General features: G+C 41.0%; 1 protein-coding gene across 3 annotated transcripts in view; it reads left to right on the plus strand.

Moving 5' to 3' along the window:
- Nucleotides 1-19,584, plus strand: part of COP1 (COP1 E3 ubiquitin ligase) — a 198,974-nt gene that overhangs the window by 21,520 nt on the left and 157,870 nt on the right. For all 3 annotated transcript variants that reach the window (XM_045028092.1, XM_045028090.1, XM_045028091.1), the window contains exons 5-7: nucleotides 1,529-1,648; nucleotides 4,198-4,266; nucleotides 19,031-19,090. In XM_045028092.1, coding sequence (XP_044884027.1) covers nucleotides 1,529-1,648; nucleotides 4,198-4,266; nucleotides 19,031-19,090 — 249 coding nt within the window. The remainder of the gene's footprint in view (nucleotides 1-1,528; nucleotides 1,649-4,197; nucleotides 4,267-19,030; nucleotides 19,091-19,584) is intronic.

Raw genomic sequence — 19,584 nt, forward strand, 5'->3', positions numbered from 1 at the left:
GTTATATCGGGGTAGAGGTGTATAGTCTTTTTTTTTTTTTTAAGGTCTCCTCAATTGAAAATTCTTGGATCTTCAAAGATATCACTAATTTTAAATTTACAAGTATTCTGTAATATTTTGTCCAAAATAAACTTTGTGTGGGGCAACGTCAAATGAGAAAAAATTGTTTTCTTTTCCGTAACTCCAACATTTATTCTGTTCTTCCTATTTTTTCCATTCTTACTGGAATCCAGCATGTGTTAGAAGATATTTCAGGTTGTATTAGTTTGTTTCAAATCAAATGGACTTGTTTTAACATTACATAACTTTTTCCAGTACCTTAGTGACAGATTAAAATTGAGATCTTTTGTATTTATGATTTCCTTAAACTATCTACTAAGCATTTTATAAAAGGAAATACAGTTGTATGTGGATGACACTCATTTATTTTCTTATGGCTAAAATATTTGGGTTGAGTAGGTTATTTACAACACTTCTAATTTAAATGTAGTTTATTCCTAGGTGATTTTTGGTTGTTGAAACACTTAAAAAAAATTATTTCTCACGTCAGTTAATTGCACTCTGACAAGATTGGTTTTTATTTGAAAACTGGATTACCCCATATCGAAATAGTTGTTTGTTGAAATGGATTAACCACAGTGTAAAGAATTGTTGCTACTGTCCAAATAGCCCTAATTATTAAAATATGGATGATTTAGAAGTGCTGAAATAGGATCATGTTTATCTCACACACATATACTCTCTCCTAACCCTACAAGCCACCTATTAGGAGTTATTTTGACTTTTTCTATTTATGTTAAAATCCAGTGTGTTTCAGCATGGGAGATTTATGAAGGAGAAATGGAACCTATCACTTCTGAAATGAACATCTTGAAATGAAAATATGCTTTTCTTTACTTGATAAATGTAGTATATTCTTGTTACGTAACTCATACTTAATGCTGTAACGCACACATGCCATAGCAAAACAATAAACTTTGCTTATCCGCAATATTGGGTTGTTGACCGCTTTTATCCCCAGTCCTGTGAACGCCTATGCTTAACTGGAAACGCGTGAGTAATCAATAAATGAAAATTGGAGAACTTTCACCAATCTCTTAGATCCTGCAGCATAACAAAACATCTTGAATTATCGAGTCAGATAGACCTATCTCTGTCAGTTTTTATCTGGCTTTGTTTCTTAGTGAGAGCTAAAGATATTTCTCTACTTGTTTTGCCAATTCCTGAAGTTAATAATGGCACCAGACTTGTGATAAACACACAGCTCTACCTTACAGCTCTACCCTAGCATAGGATAGTTCCTCAAAATACTTCCCCTACAAGATAAGTTGTTGCTGGGGTGTGATACTTCACAGAATAAATAACTGTTTGTTTCCTATACTTTTTTGGGAATTCTTCTTTCTGAAAACTACTTTGTTGTGTACTTTACAAAGGATGAAATACTGCAATATTAGTTTAAATATCTTATGTCAAATAACTCTGACTGGTATTTACCTTCTCTTACTTTGCTCTCTTGTCCTTTTTTTAGAATGGACACAGATGGCAGATATTTCAAGACTTATTGGGAACTGATCAAGATAACCTTGACTTGGCCAATGTTAACTTGATGTTGGAGCTGCTTGTGCAAAAGAAGAAGCAGTTGGAGGCAGTAAGGAGCTTTTCTTTTCTTATTTCATTTACTAATAAATTGTGATTAATCACAGGCATCTTCCTTCCAAAAATATTTCCTTGTTTCTGCAATGGAATCATAATGCAGAATTAATCTTAGGGTTTTCTGTAGGATCCCATTGCTCTAGTATTGAGCACTTCTCCATCTCACTGACTTTCATGACAGCAAACTACGTCCAGTATTGGAGTATGATACAATAAACATTTATTTATGATCTCACTTGAGGCAGGATCATGCTGAAGGGAAAGCTGAGAGAAAATATCAGTGGGAAAGGGAATACAGAAAGTGACCTGCCAGGCAAGTGGCAGTTAGAGTACACTGTCTTTCTTTGATATAATTAGACATTTGCTAAGTGAACATTTCACTTCAAACTATGTAAACTTTGAGGATCTAACTAAACAATAACTCTATAAGGGGGAGCTCTATATGTTTACTAATTTATTTGCACCTTGAAGAAGTTACTGTGAAACATGAGATTTTTAGCTCTTAACAGCTCCCAATGTGAAGCCAAGAGAATTTGAGCGATCAGCATCTCTGAAAATCAGGATCTTTCCCTTTTTATGCTTAAAGGAAAACTGTAGTTGTCTTGTGTATCATAGCAGTATGAAAATGTATAAGGTACAGAGCAGTCTGTCACTATGAATAAACTGAAGTCTGTTTTTGTATAATGTTGTTATAATTGGTATTTGAGTATAATTCTGGAACTGGATATCTTGCTGGAAAATGATCAGCTGAAACCAACCATGTGAGAGGAGACAGGCCTAATGACAGTCTATAAAGAAGTGTGTGTAAGAGGGACAGTGGTCTAATATTGGACGTGGAATTAGTTGGCAGTTGATGCATGGATGGGCAGACTTTTTTTGCCAGTGGCATGTACATTAGAACAATAATTTTTGATTAAGAACTCTTGGAGGCTTTCAGGATCAATTAAGACATAATTTTTTGCTCGTTTCCTGTGAGGAAACGAAATACACTAAAATAAAATCCCTTTTACATTTCTGGTAACAAAATGGCTATATTATATGTAAAAGAGGTCTTTTAATCAGATTGTGTGGGGATTTACATGTTTACTTTCCTGTGTATCAAGGACAGACCCCTTGGGGGTATTGTTTAAAGTTCTCCATTGGACTGGGGTCAGACTTCATAGTAAATCTGTTCTCTTCTGGAAGTCTTGGAATGACACACATGAAACACATCAGGTTGTCACCACAAATGTTTGAGCAGAGAGCTTTGAAATGGGAGCTGATATCCTGTTCAGTTATAAGACTATCATCTTTAGAATAGAAGCATCATCTAGGTGTAGGAATAGTAATGCTTCCCTTACACTTTTGGAGGTACCCATTCCGATTTAAAAACTGAACGTGTTCCTCTGTAAATTTTCCTACCTCCTTTTCTGGTTATTATGGAACCATCTTACAATAGCAAAAGAACCAAACCAGAAAAGTAGTTTATCCCATCCTTCTCAGCTGTTTTTTCCCCATAATGAATCCCTGATGCTCTTTCCCCTGGCCCACCTTTGAAATCATACTCAGTCCTACTGTAAATGAGTTTTTTCTAAGATCTGTGCAAATTGCTCTTCCATATGCCAGACTAGTATTAGTGCTGCACTGATATTAGGAGTAGAGCAGGGGTCGGCAACCTTTCAGAAGTGCTGTGCCAAGTCTTCATTTATTCACTCTAATTTAAGGTTTTGCGTGCCAGTAATACATTTTAACCTTTTTAGAACATCTCTTTCTAGATGTCTATAATATATAATGACTTTATTGTATATAAAGTAAATAAGGTTTCAAAATATTTAAGAAGCTTCATTTAAAATTAAATTAAAATGCAGAGCCCCCTGGACTGGTGGCCAGGACCCGGACAGTGTGAATGCCACTGAAAATCAGCTTGCGTGCCACCTTCGGCACGCGTGCCGCAGGTTGCCTACCCCTGGAGTAGAGAGAGAATCTACATTCCTGTTTCCTTCTTGCCGCCTCAAGTTTCTGGTCATTGCAAAGGAAAATGTAAAGAATTAATTTATTTAGGAAATGGAAACACCTCTTTCCCAAAACAGCTAATCTTCACTAGCAAATTTATTTTCCATTACAGAAGCTCTTTTTGTGCTTCTGTGAAATGTTCATTTGGGGAAAGGGTTGTCATTTTCTGAAACCAAATTATTCCACTTGGGCATGTTGGTTGATTAGAGGTGAAAGCTCAAGATCTGCCAATAGTGGAAGATGAGCAACCTTTGTTCCAAAAGGATCTGAAATCACTCCAACTGGGATGAGAATGAAAAATGTGCTTTGCCTATTAACCACTTGTAATACACAAAAGGAGAATATTCGTGTAATATAATGTAAAACTTTGCCATGTGCCAGCCAGAACTTTGAAACCTAGAAGCAAAGCAAAACCACCTTACTTGTAATTGTGACTTAATGTGCTGCTCCTTTCCCCTACTTCTAAATGAAAGTGATTTGTTTCCATGCCTGCTGTGAATTGTGCATAAAATTAATCTACTTTTTCTCTTTAAATTTAATTTTCTGTTACAGGAGTCCCATGCTGCCCAACTACAGATCCTTATGGAATTCCTCAAGGTTGCCAGGAGAAATAAAAGAGAGGTAGCAGATTTTGTTTTGTTTTTGCTACTGTGTGAGGCCTTTTCCTTCTTAAAAAAAAAAAAAAAGTGAGCCTGAAATGATCTCCTTGTTGAGAAGAAAATTCTCAGCTGCCCAGGGATATTTGAAATACCTGGATTTCAAGGAGAATAGATCAGTTTAAATATGACAACTTCGGTCTTTAACCTACATTGCCTTTTTGTTTCATATTGTTGGTTGCATACATGTGGAGGGGGGAAATTGTCCAGGAAAGAGTTCGCACTGGCAACTTGCGGCAAATTCTTTAAACAAGATGCAAGTGTGAGGGGAAAATGGGAAGTGAGGGAGGGAAGGCTGTTTGCCACCTTTTAAAATTGTTTCCAAAATGTATCAAAAATGTCAATGCTTTCAGGATCTGGAAGAATGTTAATTTCATTCAGTCGCAGTACCAAATGGAGATAAGTTACAAAAATCAGTAAGAACAAAGAATTAATATAAAGGCACTCAGGATGTGTGGTGGGTTTTTATTTATTTATTTATTTTTATTAAATGGGCAGGAAATAACAAAATGAGATTAAAATAGGAAAAGTAAAAGGAAGGTAATACAGCACATAAAAAATCCAAAACACAAATAATCAAAAGTGTGGGAAGAGCAACTTAGAAAGTAATAATGCTAAAATGGAACAAGAGACATGGAGGTGATGGTGGACAGAAAATTGGCTCTTCTAACAACATATACAGCATTACAAACTCGTATTTCATGTGGATTTCCCACCCACCCCCTTTTTTTCCTGAGAGAGTGAGTTGATTTGTAGGTATCATGTCCCAAACCATGGAAGTGGTGGTCCCGTTTGTAATGAAACTGCACCTGGAATATTATACAATGCTACAAACCTTAGTATCAGAAATATACCAACCAACTGGAAAGAATTGCAATAAAAAGTCTCTAAAATGCCTGGGGATCTGGAGGGGCTGATTTTTGATGAAAGATTTAAAGTAGAACATGTATAGCTTTGCTGTTTGACTAGTGGGGGGGGGGGCAACAAGAGTGCAAGCCTAAAGTATTTGCAGGCTGTAAATACCAATGATAGTAGAGGAACTGTCTAGAGTGGCCAAGCAAGTTACAAGGCCTGATCCAAAGCCCATTGAAGTTGATGGCACTCTTCAGTAGATAAGGCCCCTGGGGAGGAGTAATGGGATGGAACTGAGACAGAGAAATTTAGGTTCAATATCTGGAATAATTTCTTAAATACAGGGTTTATTAGACTAGGAGTAACTTCCAATATGAATATGTAAGCCATAGTGCTTTCACCATGTTTAAAACTAGATTCTAACAGACTGCAGTTCTGCACTGGCTGGGCATGGTTTTTGTTAACCTAATGGATCTCTTCCCTCTCTAATTTCTGTACTTTATAAAGCATGCACCTTGTAGTTCTTAAACCTGCTTCTCTTAAACGTTTTAATGCACAATTTAAAAGAAGGAAGGGTAAAAAAAACTTTGCTCAGAGAAGTATGTTCATTTTGGGTGGTAGTAGAACTTGGATTGGTTTGTTCCTGTGTTAGCAATCTATCTTAGTATTCAGTTAGGGTGACCAGATGTCCTGATTTTATAGGGACAGTCTCCATATTTGGGGATTTTTCTTAAATAGGTACCGATTACCTCCCACCCCTGTCCAGATATTTTCACATTTGCTATCTGGTCACCCTATCTTCAGTATCTCTGCTTTCATCTTAAATAAAGTAAAACCTCTAGCTGTTACGGTTGTGAAGAAAACTTCAAAAATTTGAATCAAGATAGGTCTTCAATGCAAAGTTAACTTGGCTCTTACTCTGGCATTACCACTCTCCCTTCCCATCCACACACATAATCCTTTCACCTGAGTTTGATGCTTTTAGCCCAGGCTAGCTGGTTTGTCTGTGGTCGAAGGCTAAAACCTGAGTGAGGCTTCCATTTGTATGCCCAGAAGGACAAATAGGTTCTCCCAAAAGAATCAGAGTGGCTCAGCTTGCAGCAGTACAAAGAATTCCTAGCAATGCACCCGGGTGAGTGCGGCACCAGTGAGGACACCGTAATTCTAGTATCGCTTTGCTCATTCTCAGCTGAGGCTAACCTTGAGTGCTGGTCACCTGAGTTAACTTTGCAGTGGAGGCATGCCTCTAGTGCAGGAGTGGGAAAACTACGGCCCGCAGGCCGCATCTAGCCCACCAGCTCTTTTAATCTGGCCCTCGAGCTCCCGCTGGGGAGCGGGGTCTGGGGCTTTCCCCACTCTGTGCGGCTCCCACCGGGGAGCAGGGTCGGGGGCCGCTCCTCATGGCTCCCGGAAGCAGCGGCCCCTATGCATAGGGGCAGCCAGGAGGCTCTGCAAGCTGCCCCTGCCCCAAGCACCACGCTCGCAGCTCCCATTGGCTGGGAACTGTGGCCAGTGGGAGCTGCAGGGGCGGCGCCTGCGGATGTGGTGGCACGCAGCAGAGTTGCCTGGCTGCGCTTCCTGCATAGGAGCTGGAGAGAGACATGCTGCTGCTTCCAGGAGCTCCTTGAGGTAAGTGCCGCCTGGAGCCTGCATTCCTGAGCTACCACTCCCTGTGCCCCAACCCCTACCCCAGCCTTGATCCCCCTCTGAACCCTTTGGTCCCAGCCCCAGCACCCTCCTGCACCCCAAACTCCTCATCCCCAGCCCCACTCCAGAGCCTGCATCCCGAGTCGGAGCCATCACCCCATGAGAGGTGAGGGTCCCAGAGCCTGAGCTCCAGCCTGAGATCAAACATCTACATTGCAGTTTTACAACCCCACAAGCCCAAGTTAGCTGACATGGGCCAGCTGTGGGTGTCTAATTGCAGCATAGATGTACCCTAAGAGCAAGTTGGGTTAGAAAAGAAGCTCTTTTTCTGTAGAGTGGCAAGTGTCTGTTTTGATTTTTTTTGGCATAATTTGATATTCCTTTAAGATACTATATTGTTTGGAAGCGACATTTCCTAACCCGCCACAGTACATTATTATTACAGGATTTTCTAAACAGAGGTTGATATTTACATAACACTTGTGTTGCAGTTCCTAGACAATCTAGATAAATTCTTTGTCTGATACTGTACTCTTGATAAGGTCCCAGAGTGAATTTACCTGTGCCATTCTGGATACCAGCATATTCAAAGTACATAATAAACAGCTACAGTCCTAGTTGCAAGGAGATTGGAACAAGTTATATGCCTATAAGGTCGTTGGAATAACGTGTATTGTAAACAACCAAATAGGTTAGATACTATTACTTTTGGAGCTGTAAGTCCTAAGATTGTCTTACTGACTTTTTACTCTGTTACTTTGTCAAAGTAGCTCCTTGGGATTCTATATTCAGAGTCTCTTGATGGCTCCAGATCAGATTGGCTCAGTATGAGTTTATAAATCCCCCCCCCCCCAACTCCTAAAGCTGAAAACTCAGCCTGGATTCAGAACATCAAGCTCCATACTTTTGGGCTCTCACATCACCAACAATAAAAATTCTGCAATTAGAATTTGTGATAACTGAGTGTGAGCCATCATAGAATCCAACTCATTATCTTAGTTGTGTTGGGTCTGAAATAGAAATAAATAATAAAGCTTTTATTTTGGTCAGAAAAGTAACCAAATGCTCCTGGATGCTCTTGAAGAGAAGGTCTATAGTTGTTATAAGAAGATGCTACTTTCATGTACTTGCACTTTGGAGTAGAACATGACTCAGTTCTTAAGTTGAAAAAACATCTTTCAATTTCATGTTCTTTGGCCCTCTAAAAAAGAAAGGTAAGTTGTAGCAATTGCAGAAGAATCTCCCATTAGAGTTCCTTGTTTTCACATGCTCGTAACTTTCTAAAACACTGATCTTTTGGGGCTGAAGTTATCCATGCATGGTGTCTTCACAAAGATTTTTTTTTTGTTTAAATTTGAGCAAAATCCTTTTGAGTTTGGAAACATGGTGCAAAAATAACTTTCCCCATGTAATTAAAATATTCTAACCACCTTTCCTTGAAAAAAATCCTATGAACAAAAATAGCTTAAGTTTGAAACTCATGGATACCAATGGCTCTGAAACAAAACTTTTAAACAAAGCAGAGGTACAACTTCTTTGAAAAGTATGTATTAGTCATTCATAAGAGAAAATCTATTCGTGTGCAGTGCAAATTTAACATGGATGTGTGTTTTTTTTTCATGTGTGCATGGTTAATTAAGTGTATGCTTCTTAGTTCCTTGATCCGACAATCTCTTCTGCTGAAAAAGGTGTAGAGCAAGGGGCTTGCTAAGGTCAAGCTAACCAGCTCTGGAATATTTTTAGCTTTTCTTTCTCTCTTTTTTTTTTTTAAAACAAATGCAAAACCCAGTTACAGTTGCACAGTTAAAATAAGAATGTTAAAAGTTAAGGTTTCACAACAGCATTAACTCAGCCACATTGCGCAAATGAAATTTTTTTTTGGTCTGGTTTAGTTTAATTTTAGATATTTTTTAAAACACACATTTGTCTCATGATATATTTACCTAAATTTAATTTAAAAACACTTCTAAAATTAGTTGGCCAGTGTCATTTACAATGAAAGGAAAAAAATCTCTCAACTGTACACTTAACTATAAAGAAAGACCTTACCAGTTGCTCCTTAGACAGATTCTGGTGCTTTTCACTGTTATGAAGGCCACCAAACTTTGGAACAATCATGTGCCAAATCTTGTCATCTGCAGAAAATGTTTTGACCCCATATATCCAAATGTAGGCCATATGGGTATGAGTGCATTACTTTATCTCAAGTGTCATATTTGTGCATAGGGAAAGAGGTCTATTGATATCTGTATCCTAGAACATAGCTTGTGGAGCTCTAACAAAAATATTGTTTTTTCATCTTTATTGTAATTTGTGATTTTTTTTTCTAATAGCATACTCTTAATGCTGCATTAAGTCTTTTGCATTTAATTAATGAGGCCTCTTATTCCATGTGTCATGTGATGAGTATTATTTTTCAGCAGGTGAGTATCTCGGAGGAGCAGAGTAATCCTGAAGTGTTGCACAGCTTTGCTCTGCTGGAATTGCCTGTTCAGTATTTCAGCATAGTTATCTTTCTTGCCTCATCAATATGTCTCAAACTTTTTGTTCCTTTCCTATAATGAAGATGTGAAATTGTAGAAATAAGGGAATAATTGCAAGGAATTAGAAGCATGAATTCTCCAGGGTTGCGATTAGCTCTTGTTAATCTCTTTAACTGTCAAACTTTATTGCTTAGTATCTACACACATGGACAGGATAATGAGCAGGCAAGGGGAGGTGACAAAGCTAGAAATCAATCGTTCTTCCATTATGTCACAAATTCTTGATTACATTCCAAGACTTCTGAGGTGGATTTATAGTTGTTGTAGGACTTTCCTAGCCCCTGTCTTTAAAAACTCCGTTATTTAAGCTTCTTTACATATCAAGCTTTTTAATAAGGGATGTTAGAACTGAATTAGATGACAGTAAGCCTAGAAAATTGCTAGTATGTAGGGAACAAAATGAGAGACTTTAATCTATTATGTATTCATTGATACATGTCTGACTCGCTTTGTTTTGGTAGGTTTTTTTGCTCTAATGAAAAATTGGTGATGCGCTCATATACTAAAAGGGACCTTATTGGACTCATGTACTTTTGATAGTTCTTGGAGTTCAATACCTTTGTAATATAATTTTTATAATAGTACTTAGTTATGTTGTTAATATAACCAAAACTAAATTCTCATATTAACTGTTTCTACTATGTTTTTCTCTGTGCTGCATCTCCTATGCAGAGGCACGGCCAGGTGGCTCTGCTGCACGCTGCCCTATTTGCAGGCGCTGTCCCTGAAGCTCCTATTGGCCACAGTTCCAGGTCAATGGAAGCTGTGGGGGTGGCTCTTGGGGCGGGAGCTTGAGGGCCGGATTAAAACAGCTGGCAGGCTGGATGCGGCCCATGGGCTGTAGTTTGCCCACCCCTGAAATAGAGGATAAGACTGTGATGAAGATAAGGTGGCGAGGAAATGCCAATCCGCTCAGTCCTTCATGGAGGGAGGAACAAACCTTCCTTGTCATATGGGAGAGTTTCCCTCTGTATGTTGGCCGGAAATGAAGAGGAACTGGACACTTCAGTTTCTACTGGTACAGTCACAGCACCACTTCTTACAAGGGTACTTTCTGGTATCTTTCCCAGAGCAGAAAAAGCTGTAGGGGCTTCTCACTCTCTGGGACAGCTGTACCACTCTTCCCCAGCCCTTGCCTCAGCTGCTGTTATTGCTAACCATCCAGCCTCATTTTGTGGTGCCTAGCAACCTTTCTTCAGTGGTTCTATTTTTTTTGAGCAGCCTGTTGTGTTACTTTCATCTCCCTTCTCCCATTCTTTCTTTCTCTTTCTCTCTCTAAGCAAAGGCAATAGTGAATTTATTCACTGTAGGTGATCTCCCCCTGTCACTTTTCCTAGCTGAGCTTGAAGGCGCATTACTACTGCTTCTCCACCTAGCTCTGTCCAAGAGCCTCCAAAGTCATTTCCCTTTACCAAAGTTAGACAGGATTTTGTTTAAATAGAAAAGGAAGAGAAATTTAACATTCTTAATGATTCACATGATGTCTTTCCTTCCTCAAGAGTTCTGCTTTCTGCTTAAAAGATCCTGAATTCAGGGCTTTGATCCTGACACCCCTCCACAAATCAATAAAGAGGAAAGTTTCTCCTTCTTGGGGGAATTCAACTGGGGGGGCAGGGAGAAACCACTCCTCTGCAGAGAAAGGTGAATTGTCCTGAGTGGGTGCCCCAGATTCATCAACTATCTGCATATCTGGCTGGAAACTCCAGATTCCGAACTTCACAAGTAAGGATAAAACAACAATAAGACCACTGGGATATATGCCTGTCTTCTTCCAAAAAGCTCTGCATTCCTTTTCACTTGTTGTTCAAAGGCTTCATAACATGACATAAGAGGTTGTGATATCAAAAACATATGGGATTTCCCAGTAAATGTAAGAGACTCAAAAATTCTTTGCAAACTAACTTCTTCCACAATGGATGTGGGAAAAGGTTCCACAGCAGGACATTCAAGACATCAACAGTCTCAGTCTGTCTTGTTCAGGTTCTTCTGACCAATGATCTCCAGAGACTTATCCCAAAGAGGAAAAGATCTGAAATTTGTGCTTTGTAAGTCGGCGGAGTGCGTCCACAGTACTGAGGTTAGCGTCAACTTTCGGAGCGTTGCACTGTGGATAGCTACCTTTTTTCCTCACAGATGCCATACCACAGCAAGTGTGCAGCCCGCTCAGCTCATCCGCTGCTGTTATGTCCTGGCTGTTGCTGGCAGCAGACAGTGCAATAGGGCTGCAAACCATCGTCACGATTCCGCTGCCACTCTGCTCTCATGCTCTCTTGCAGACGCCATACCACGGCAAGCATGGAGCCCACTCAGATCACTGCGGCAGTTATGAGATCTGTAATCATCTCACGCATTATCCTGCAGTATATGCAGCACCAGAACCTGCAAAAGCAGGCGAGGAGGCAACGGCAGTGCGGTGATGAGTGATGAGGACATGGACACAGACTTCTCTCAAAGCACGGGCCCTGGCAATTTGGACACCATTGTGGTAATGGGGTAAGTTCATGTCGTGGAACGCCAATTCTGGGCCTGGGAAACAAGCACAGACTGGTGGGACCGCATAGTGTTGCAGGTCTGGGATGATTCCCAGTGGCTGTGAAACTTTCGCATGCGTAAGGGCACTTTCATGGAACTTTGACTTGCTTTTCCCCTGCCCTGAAGTACAAGAGTACCAAGATGAGAGCAGCCCTCACAGCTCACAAGTGAGTGGCGATAGCCCTCTGGAAGTTTGCAATGCCAGACAGCTACCGGTCAGTCGGGAAGCAATTTGGAGTGAGCAAATCTATTGTGGGGGCTGCTGTGATCCAAGTAGCCAACACAATCACTGAGCTGCTGCTATCAAGGGTAGTGACTCTGGGAAATCTGTGGGTCATAGTGGATGGCTTTGCTGCAATGGGATTCCCTAACTGTGGTGGGGCGATAGATGGAACCCATATCCCTATCTTGGGACTAGAGCACCAAGGCAGCCAGTACATAAACTGAAAGGGGTACTTTTCAGTGGTGCTGCAAGCACTGGTGGATCACAAGGGACGTTTCACCAACATCAATATGGGATGGCCGGGAAAGGTACATGACGCTCGCATCTTCAGGACCTCTGGTCTGTCTGAAAGGCTGCAGCAAGGGACTTACTTTCCAGACCAGAAAATAGCCATTGGGGATGTTGAAATGCCTATAGTTATCCTTGGGGACCCAGCCTACCCCTTAATGCCATGGCTTATGAAGGCATACGCAGGCACCCTGGACAGTAGTCAGGAGCTGTTCAACTATAGGCTGAGCAAGTGCAGAATGGTGGTAGAATGTGCATTTGGATGTTTAAAAGCGTGCTGGTGCAGTTTATTGACTCTGTTAGACCTCAGTGAAACCAATACTCCCATCATTATTACTGCTTGCTGTGTGCTCCACAATATCTGTGAGAGAAAGGGGAGACGTTTATGGCGGGGTGGGAGGTTGAGGCAAATCGCCTCTCTGCTGATTACACGCAGCCTGACACCAGGGCGTGCTGCACACCAGAGAAGCTTTGAAAACCAATTTCATGACTGGCCAGGCTATGGTGTGACAGTTCTGTTTTTCTCCTTGATGAAAACCTGACCCCTTGGTTCCTCTACTTTCCTGGAAGCCAACCGCCCTCCCCCCTTCGATCACTGCTTGCAGAGGCAATAAAGTCATTGTTGTTTCAAATTAATGCATTCTTTATTAATTGGTCAAAGAAATAGGGGGATAACTGCCAAGGTAGCCCGGGAGGGGTGGTGGAGGAGGGAAGGACAAGGCCACACTGCATTTCAGCACTTACTGAATGCCAGCCTTCTGTTGCTTGGGCAGTCCTCTGGGGTGGAGTGGTTGGGTGCCCGGAGCTCCCCACCCCGCGTTCTTGGGCATCTGGGTGAAGAGGGTATGGAACTTGGGGAGGAGGGTGGTTGGTTACACGGGCTGCAGCGGCGGTTTGTGCTCTGCTGCCTTTCCTGCACCTCAGCCATATACTGGAGCATATCAGTTTGATCCTCCAGCAGCCTCAGCATTGCATCCTGCCTCGTCTCATCACACTGCTGCCATCGCTCCCGTTGCTCCAGCCATCTATCCTCTTGCGTGTCCCTCCTGTCTTTGCATTCATTTTGTGCTTTCCTGGACTCTCATTTGTCTGCCTCCATGCATTCTGCTGGGCTCTTTCAGTGCGGGAGGACTGCATGAGCTCAGAACATTTCATCGTGAGTGCGTTTTTTTTCCGCCGCCTTATCTGCGCTAGCCTCTGGGACGGAGATGATAGGGGGAGCGTTGAAACATTTGCAGCTGCGGGAGGAAAAAAAGGGAGAGTTGGGTTGGCATTTAAAAGGAGGGGCTGCGGTTTTCGGGTTAACGTGCAGCACAAACCCAGCTTAAACCCCCCCCCAATTCTCTGGGATGATCGCTTCACCCCTCCACCGCGTGGCTAAAAGCGGGGATGATTTCTTTTCAGCCACAGGCGCACAGCTCAGCAGGAACGGCCACCTCTGAATGTCCCCTTAATAAAATTCCCTGATTTCAACCAGGTGACCATGAATGATATCACTCTCCTGAGGATAACAGAAAGAGATAAAGAACGGATGTTGCTTGACTGCATTCCAGTAGCCTTACTGGCCGTGACTGCATCCCAAGTCTTCAGGGCAAATTAATTATTAAACACGCTTGCTTTTAAACCATGTATTATATTTACAAAGGTACACTCACCAGAGGTGACTTCTCTGCTTTTAAGGTCCAGGAGCCTGGGTTAGGAGGGTGGGGAGGGTAATGTCTCCAGGGTAATGAACAGTTCCTGGCTGTTGGGGAGAATGATTTCTCCACTTGCCTGCTGTGTGCTATCTTCAACCTCCTCCTCCTCACCTTCCTCGTCCCCAAAATCCTCATCCTTGTTGTGTGAGACTCCCTTGCAGGAGTCCACGTACAGCGATGGGGTAGTGGTGGGGGCACCCCCTAGAATTGCATGCGGCTCATGATAGAAGTGGCATGTCTGGGGGGTCTGACCTGGAGTGGCCATTTGCCTCTTTGTTTTTTTTAGTAGGCTTGTCTGAGCTCCTGAAGTTTCACGCAGCACTGCTGCGGGTCCCTGTTATAGTCTCTGTCCTTCATGCCCTTGGAGATTTTTTTCAAATATTTTGGCATTTCATCTTTTGGAACGGAGTTCTGATAGCACAGATTCATCTCCCCATACAGCAATCAGATCCAGTACCTCCTGTTCGGTCCATGCTGAAGCTCTCTTGCGATTCTGGGACTCCATGGTCACTTCTGCTGATGAGCTCTGCATGGTCACCTTTGCTGATCAGCTTGCCACACTGGCCAAATAGGAAATGAAATTCAAAAGTTCGCGAGGCTTTTCCTGTCTACCTGGCCAGTGTATCCGAGTTGAGAGCGCTGTCCAGAATGGTCACAATGGAGCACTCTGGGTCCAGCAATCACATCCCAGTAGTTACTGTCCTTTGTTCCAGTTTCTTTCAGGCATCTCTTTGGCGTGGAGAGGCTATCTTTTGAGCCAGCTGAAGACAAAATGGAGGGATTTCCAGGGCCTTTTATATTCTTTCTCGTGTGTGTGTGGGGGGGGGGGGGAAATCCCTTTGTTCTCCTGTGCAAAATCACAACATACCCTGAATCTTCCCCATGCCCTAGAACTAAACATATGGAATTTTCCTACGTCTGAAAGTGAATATCCTGCACAAATATACTCTTTTCTGTTTCTGCAATAGGAAGGCATGGACAAACAAAAGTGAATTAACCATCCACAGAGCAAGTGATTTATGAGGGTGCCATCCTTATTAATCTTCAATGAGTTTCTCAGTGGCCCCCTAAAAACTCAACTTTGGATGTTTATTATAAAGCTTCCATTTGAAGCACTTCACCCCGTTGCTATATTATTTCTCTTTATGGTGACTAAAGCTCTGTCAGTGGCATCTCATTAGTGCACATTTTACTCAAATTAGGGACTTGCTTTAAAGATAAAGTAGTCTTCCATTCTGTTATCCTTACCCTGTTCATTGAAAGGAAACATTACGGCACGTTGTGGAGAGGCAAAGAACTTAACTTCAAAAGGATTAAATGTTTTAGGAAATCACGTCTTTCACTCTCTATTATTCTGTAATAGAAGGAAGCCAAGATATCAAAGTTCTCCATTGTATCAAAGAAGCTTATAAAATCCACATCCTTTCCAAACAAAACAGTATAAGAGATTATCAGACTTCATGGTCTGAAAACGTTTGTGTTTTACACATTTGCAAGACAGCTACTTGGTATTAAGTTTATGCATTCATCAGATGTTATAAATTGGATGTAGAGACTTCTTTAAGCACAGCTTTAAGCTGGTGTGCACGACACAAAGTCCATACAATCTTTGTTTTATGACTTGGGGGTTTCACTGCTAATTAGTCCCAGACTAGGAATAATGGACCTGGTTGTAGATACGGACGCTCCCCGACTTACGCAAGCGTTCTGTTCTGAAACACCTTGCGCAACTCGAAATTTGCATAAGTCGGGAATGTATACCCGACCATTCGTGAAAAACAAAAAAAAATCCCTTCTAGTTTATGGAACTTACGGAACATTTTCTGTAAATGCAGATTTCCATAAATCGGGTTTGCGTAACCCGGGGAGTGTCTGTAGTATGGTCTCTGTATAGCTAGGTTAACTTTTTTTTAAGGCCCACTGGATTGAAAATTTCCCCTCTAATTAGTCCTGATCACATTGGTCCTTTTTAGCTCTATAGAAGATGCTTTCAGTGGTGTATAGGCTTATTAGGGTGTACATACATTTTAACAGAAATTTAGTATAGTACAGCTCTGAAACTATTTTTACTGGCTCTATTCCAAGATGAGTAGAACCAATTACTATCCTAGTGATTGACAACACTGACTTGCTTTAAGTCTGCACAAGAAAAGTGGGGGTGGGAGGGAATACTATGAATAGTCAGGCTATCTATTCAGAGAAAAGAAATGATCAGATAAGAACTACCTGGCCCTAAAACATCCTACAGTGGATGAAAAGCATAATTCATTTATCCATTGAAGAGTGTAATCAAAATGAAAACAAACTGACAACGGTTTTTGTTAGACTAAAGGTAAAATATTCATGTTGAAAACAGTTCTTTAGACATGTCATGGCACAAGATGACATCTAAATTGATCTGTTTGAATGTTCAGCTACTTAGCTTAGTTGGCTGAATAAGTTGTTTCTTTTAAAATGTTTGTGCATAGACTTAGTAGTATTAGTCTCATTTTTGTGAGTACTATCTGCCGCTTAAACATTATAGCAGCACCACCTGACTTTAATACACCTCAGTCTTGACTCACCACTTCTCTTACAGTCTCTGGGCTCTTACAAAGCTCTCCCAATAAGCCCGTCCTCACCTGAAATGCCTACTGCTATTCCAAAGTGTTAAATAGTATGGTTTGTTTTTAGCAATATGAACTCTTCAGGGAGTAGGATGAGACCAATCTTTACTTAGGGCACATCTTCACTAGCAATGTTAAAGCGCTAAAAATACCACCTCCAGGAGGGGAATAGCTCCCAGCGCTGGGAGCCATGCTGTGCACTGTCTACACTGGCACTTTACAGCGCTGAAACTTGCAGCGCTCAGGGGTGTTTTTTTTTTCCAATCCCTGAGCGAGAAAGTTGCAGCGCTGTAAAGTGCCAGTGCAGACAAGCCTTTAGTAGTGAATTTAAAAACTGTCTGATAAGCCTATGCTTTCTTTAAAAGATTTGTCCTTCTACAGATAGATAGTAAAGGAAGTCCCAGATCTCCCATTTCAAGGTTTATGCAACAGTTAATAGAAGTTGGAAACTGACAAGTATCTGTTAGGTACATATAATGGAGCCCACTTTTTTTTTTTTTCCCAGATGACTGCAACACCTGCCACTTGTTTCTTTGCCATTTTCTAATCTCTGGCTGCAAGCCAATATGTTGTAGAATAATAATAATTTTAGAGCAGATTTCCTGATATTTATCTCCATGCTACATTTTTGAAATCTTTTAATGTGATTTTTTTATGGAGTTTATGAATGTGAGGGATTAATGACACTGACAGCTAGAGCCGAACATAGGACACATGCTGTGTAAGCTTCCCCTACAGACAGCTTTGCTAATATTACCTCTAACTTGACCAACAGTGCCCATTAGTATTCTAGTTATGGTTTTCTCAAGCTGATGCTGTCACTTATACAGTGCTGCATGTGCTGGTTTTGTAAGTCATCTGCTGCAGTCTAGTTTTAAATCCCTGAACTAACTGCATTTGTGACCAAAATAAATGAGCCCAAAACTTTAGAGGGGTGAGATCGGTGCATTAACACAGTGTCACCTAACTTTGGGGAAAGAGAAATCTTCTAAAAATCAATACCTGCTTTTCTTTTCCCTCTCTAAAAAGGCTTTTCTCTTCAAAGACAATAAAATGTTAAATAGTTAATTCTTAATGTGATTGTGCTAGTGAGTTACCTATAGCAGAGTCGACATACTAGACTCTATGTTCAGTGGCAGGTACTTTAGAGAAGTCTGTTTTCTGCAAAGTATTCTATTGCTTTAAGAACCAAACTCAAGTACTCAGGCTGTAGTGTTTCTGGGAGCAGTTTGCTGATCAGCATTGGAATTTGACGAACCATACAGATGCCTTTGAGTCTGGATGACCTGAGAGGCTTCTACATATCTGTTTAAAAAGATGCATTGTACTTCATCTCCAGAAATCTCGGCACTCTTTAGTGGAACTGCCCAGTTAGTAACAATTTTTAAAACACAACCCCAAAGCTGGTCATCAGTGGCATTTAACTTAGTGAAGTAAGCCGACACTGAAATAGTGCTGGCACAGCCAGGCTGCCTGTTGTAAAGTCCTCTGCTAGTCCTATGTGTCTTGGGGAACCAGATCTACAGTGAAGCTTTTCTTTTGTCTGTTACCAATACGTATAGTTATAGTAAAGCCTATTAGCAAAGCCAGCTTCAAATTACCTAATTTTCAAACTACTTAGCTCTTATGTATCCTGTGATTATGTGAAGTTGTTAATGATTGAGTAGATGGTGCTCTTTCCTCTGAATAGCTTCTGAAGACCTGCACGGTTTTAGGGATCGCTAGAGTATTAAGTCGTCATCTTTCAATGAGATGTACGTCCAAAGCCACTCCCTTAAAAGTGTCATGGAGACTTAACATTGGTGCCCTGGACAGATCCTTGCTCTGGCAATGTAATGGCAAACTTTTTGGATAGGTAGAATGTAATTTCAACTGTATATGGTTACCCTTGGCATGTTTTTATGAAAAGTAAGTACTAATTCTCTCTTTTATAAAGGATTTTGAAGAGTTGCTTTTTTGTTAGAGGTCTGCATCTTATTTTAAGGTCATGTGATCCCTGTGGCTCTCAGGAGGTTTCAAGCCACAATTATTTGTAAAGAACTGTTAGATCCTTGTAAGGAAGGTGTTTAGAGAAGTACATTTTAATAATCTGGAGCCTTTTGTGACTACTTTTGAAGAACATAATCTTGCTTGTACTGTTTTTATTTCATAACCATAAGTGTCATTTAAAGTAGTCTGTTTGCTTGCTCATCTAGGTAATGTGTACACTTTTGTGCATAGTGACTATCTGAAATGTTGTTTGCTAATTTAGTTAAGGCTTCATAAATTAAGTCCATTACTTGATGTCTATGGTGGTGCCAGTACAAATTGGTTTAGATTTCCTTTATTTTTTCATCTACAGCAACTGGAGCAGATCCAGAAAGAGCTAAGTGTTCTGGAAGAGGATATTAAACGAGTAGAGGTGAGGAGCCTAGACATTCTTTGCAACTCTGGCAGTGTTTTATTTCCATCAAACTGTTTGCTTCTCTGTGTGATGCTGCATGAAATTTATGGCCATGGCTTCAATAATGGAAAAATGAACAGATGATGCTCTTTCTTTAATTTATTCATTTACTGAATGAATACAGGCTGCAGCTTGGTGAAAGGGATCAGTTCAAACCTACTACTCAAGTTATTTTTTCCAAGTCTTCTCCCCCCTTCCTTTTAAAAAACAAAAAAAACCTTCAGCATAGTAACTTCGCATTAGAAGTCGTTGTATTGATGATAAAAATACTACATGGTCAATTGTGGTGTTTTACTATAGCAAACATTCCAAATTAGATCTGTGGATGTGTGTGGGTGGCGTGGGGTGAGGAGGGGAAGGGGAGTAGTCCTCCACCGGGGAGTGCATTTGGAAAAGCAGAAGTAGAAAACACTGCTATATAGAAGGCGAACCACAATGCACAATTTTTCTCA

This window comes from Mauremys mutica, chromosome 8 (genome assembly GCF_020497125.1).
Source record: "Mauremys mutica isolate MM-2020 ecotype Southern chromosome 8, ASM2049712v1, whole genome shotgun sequence".
Taxonomy (NCBI): Eukaryota; Metazoa; Chordata; order Testudines; family Geoemydidae; genus Mauremys; species Mauremys mutica.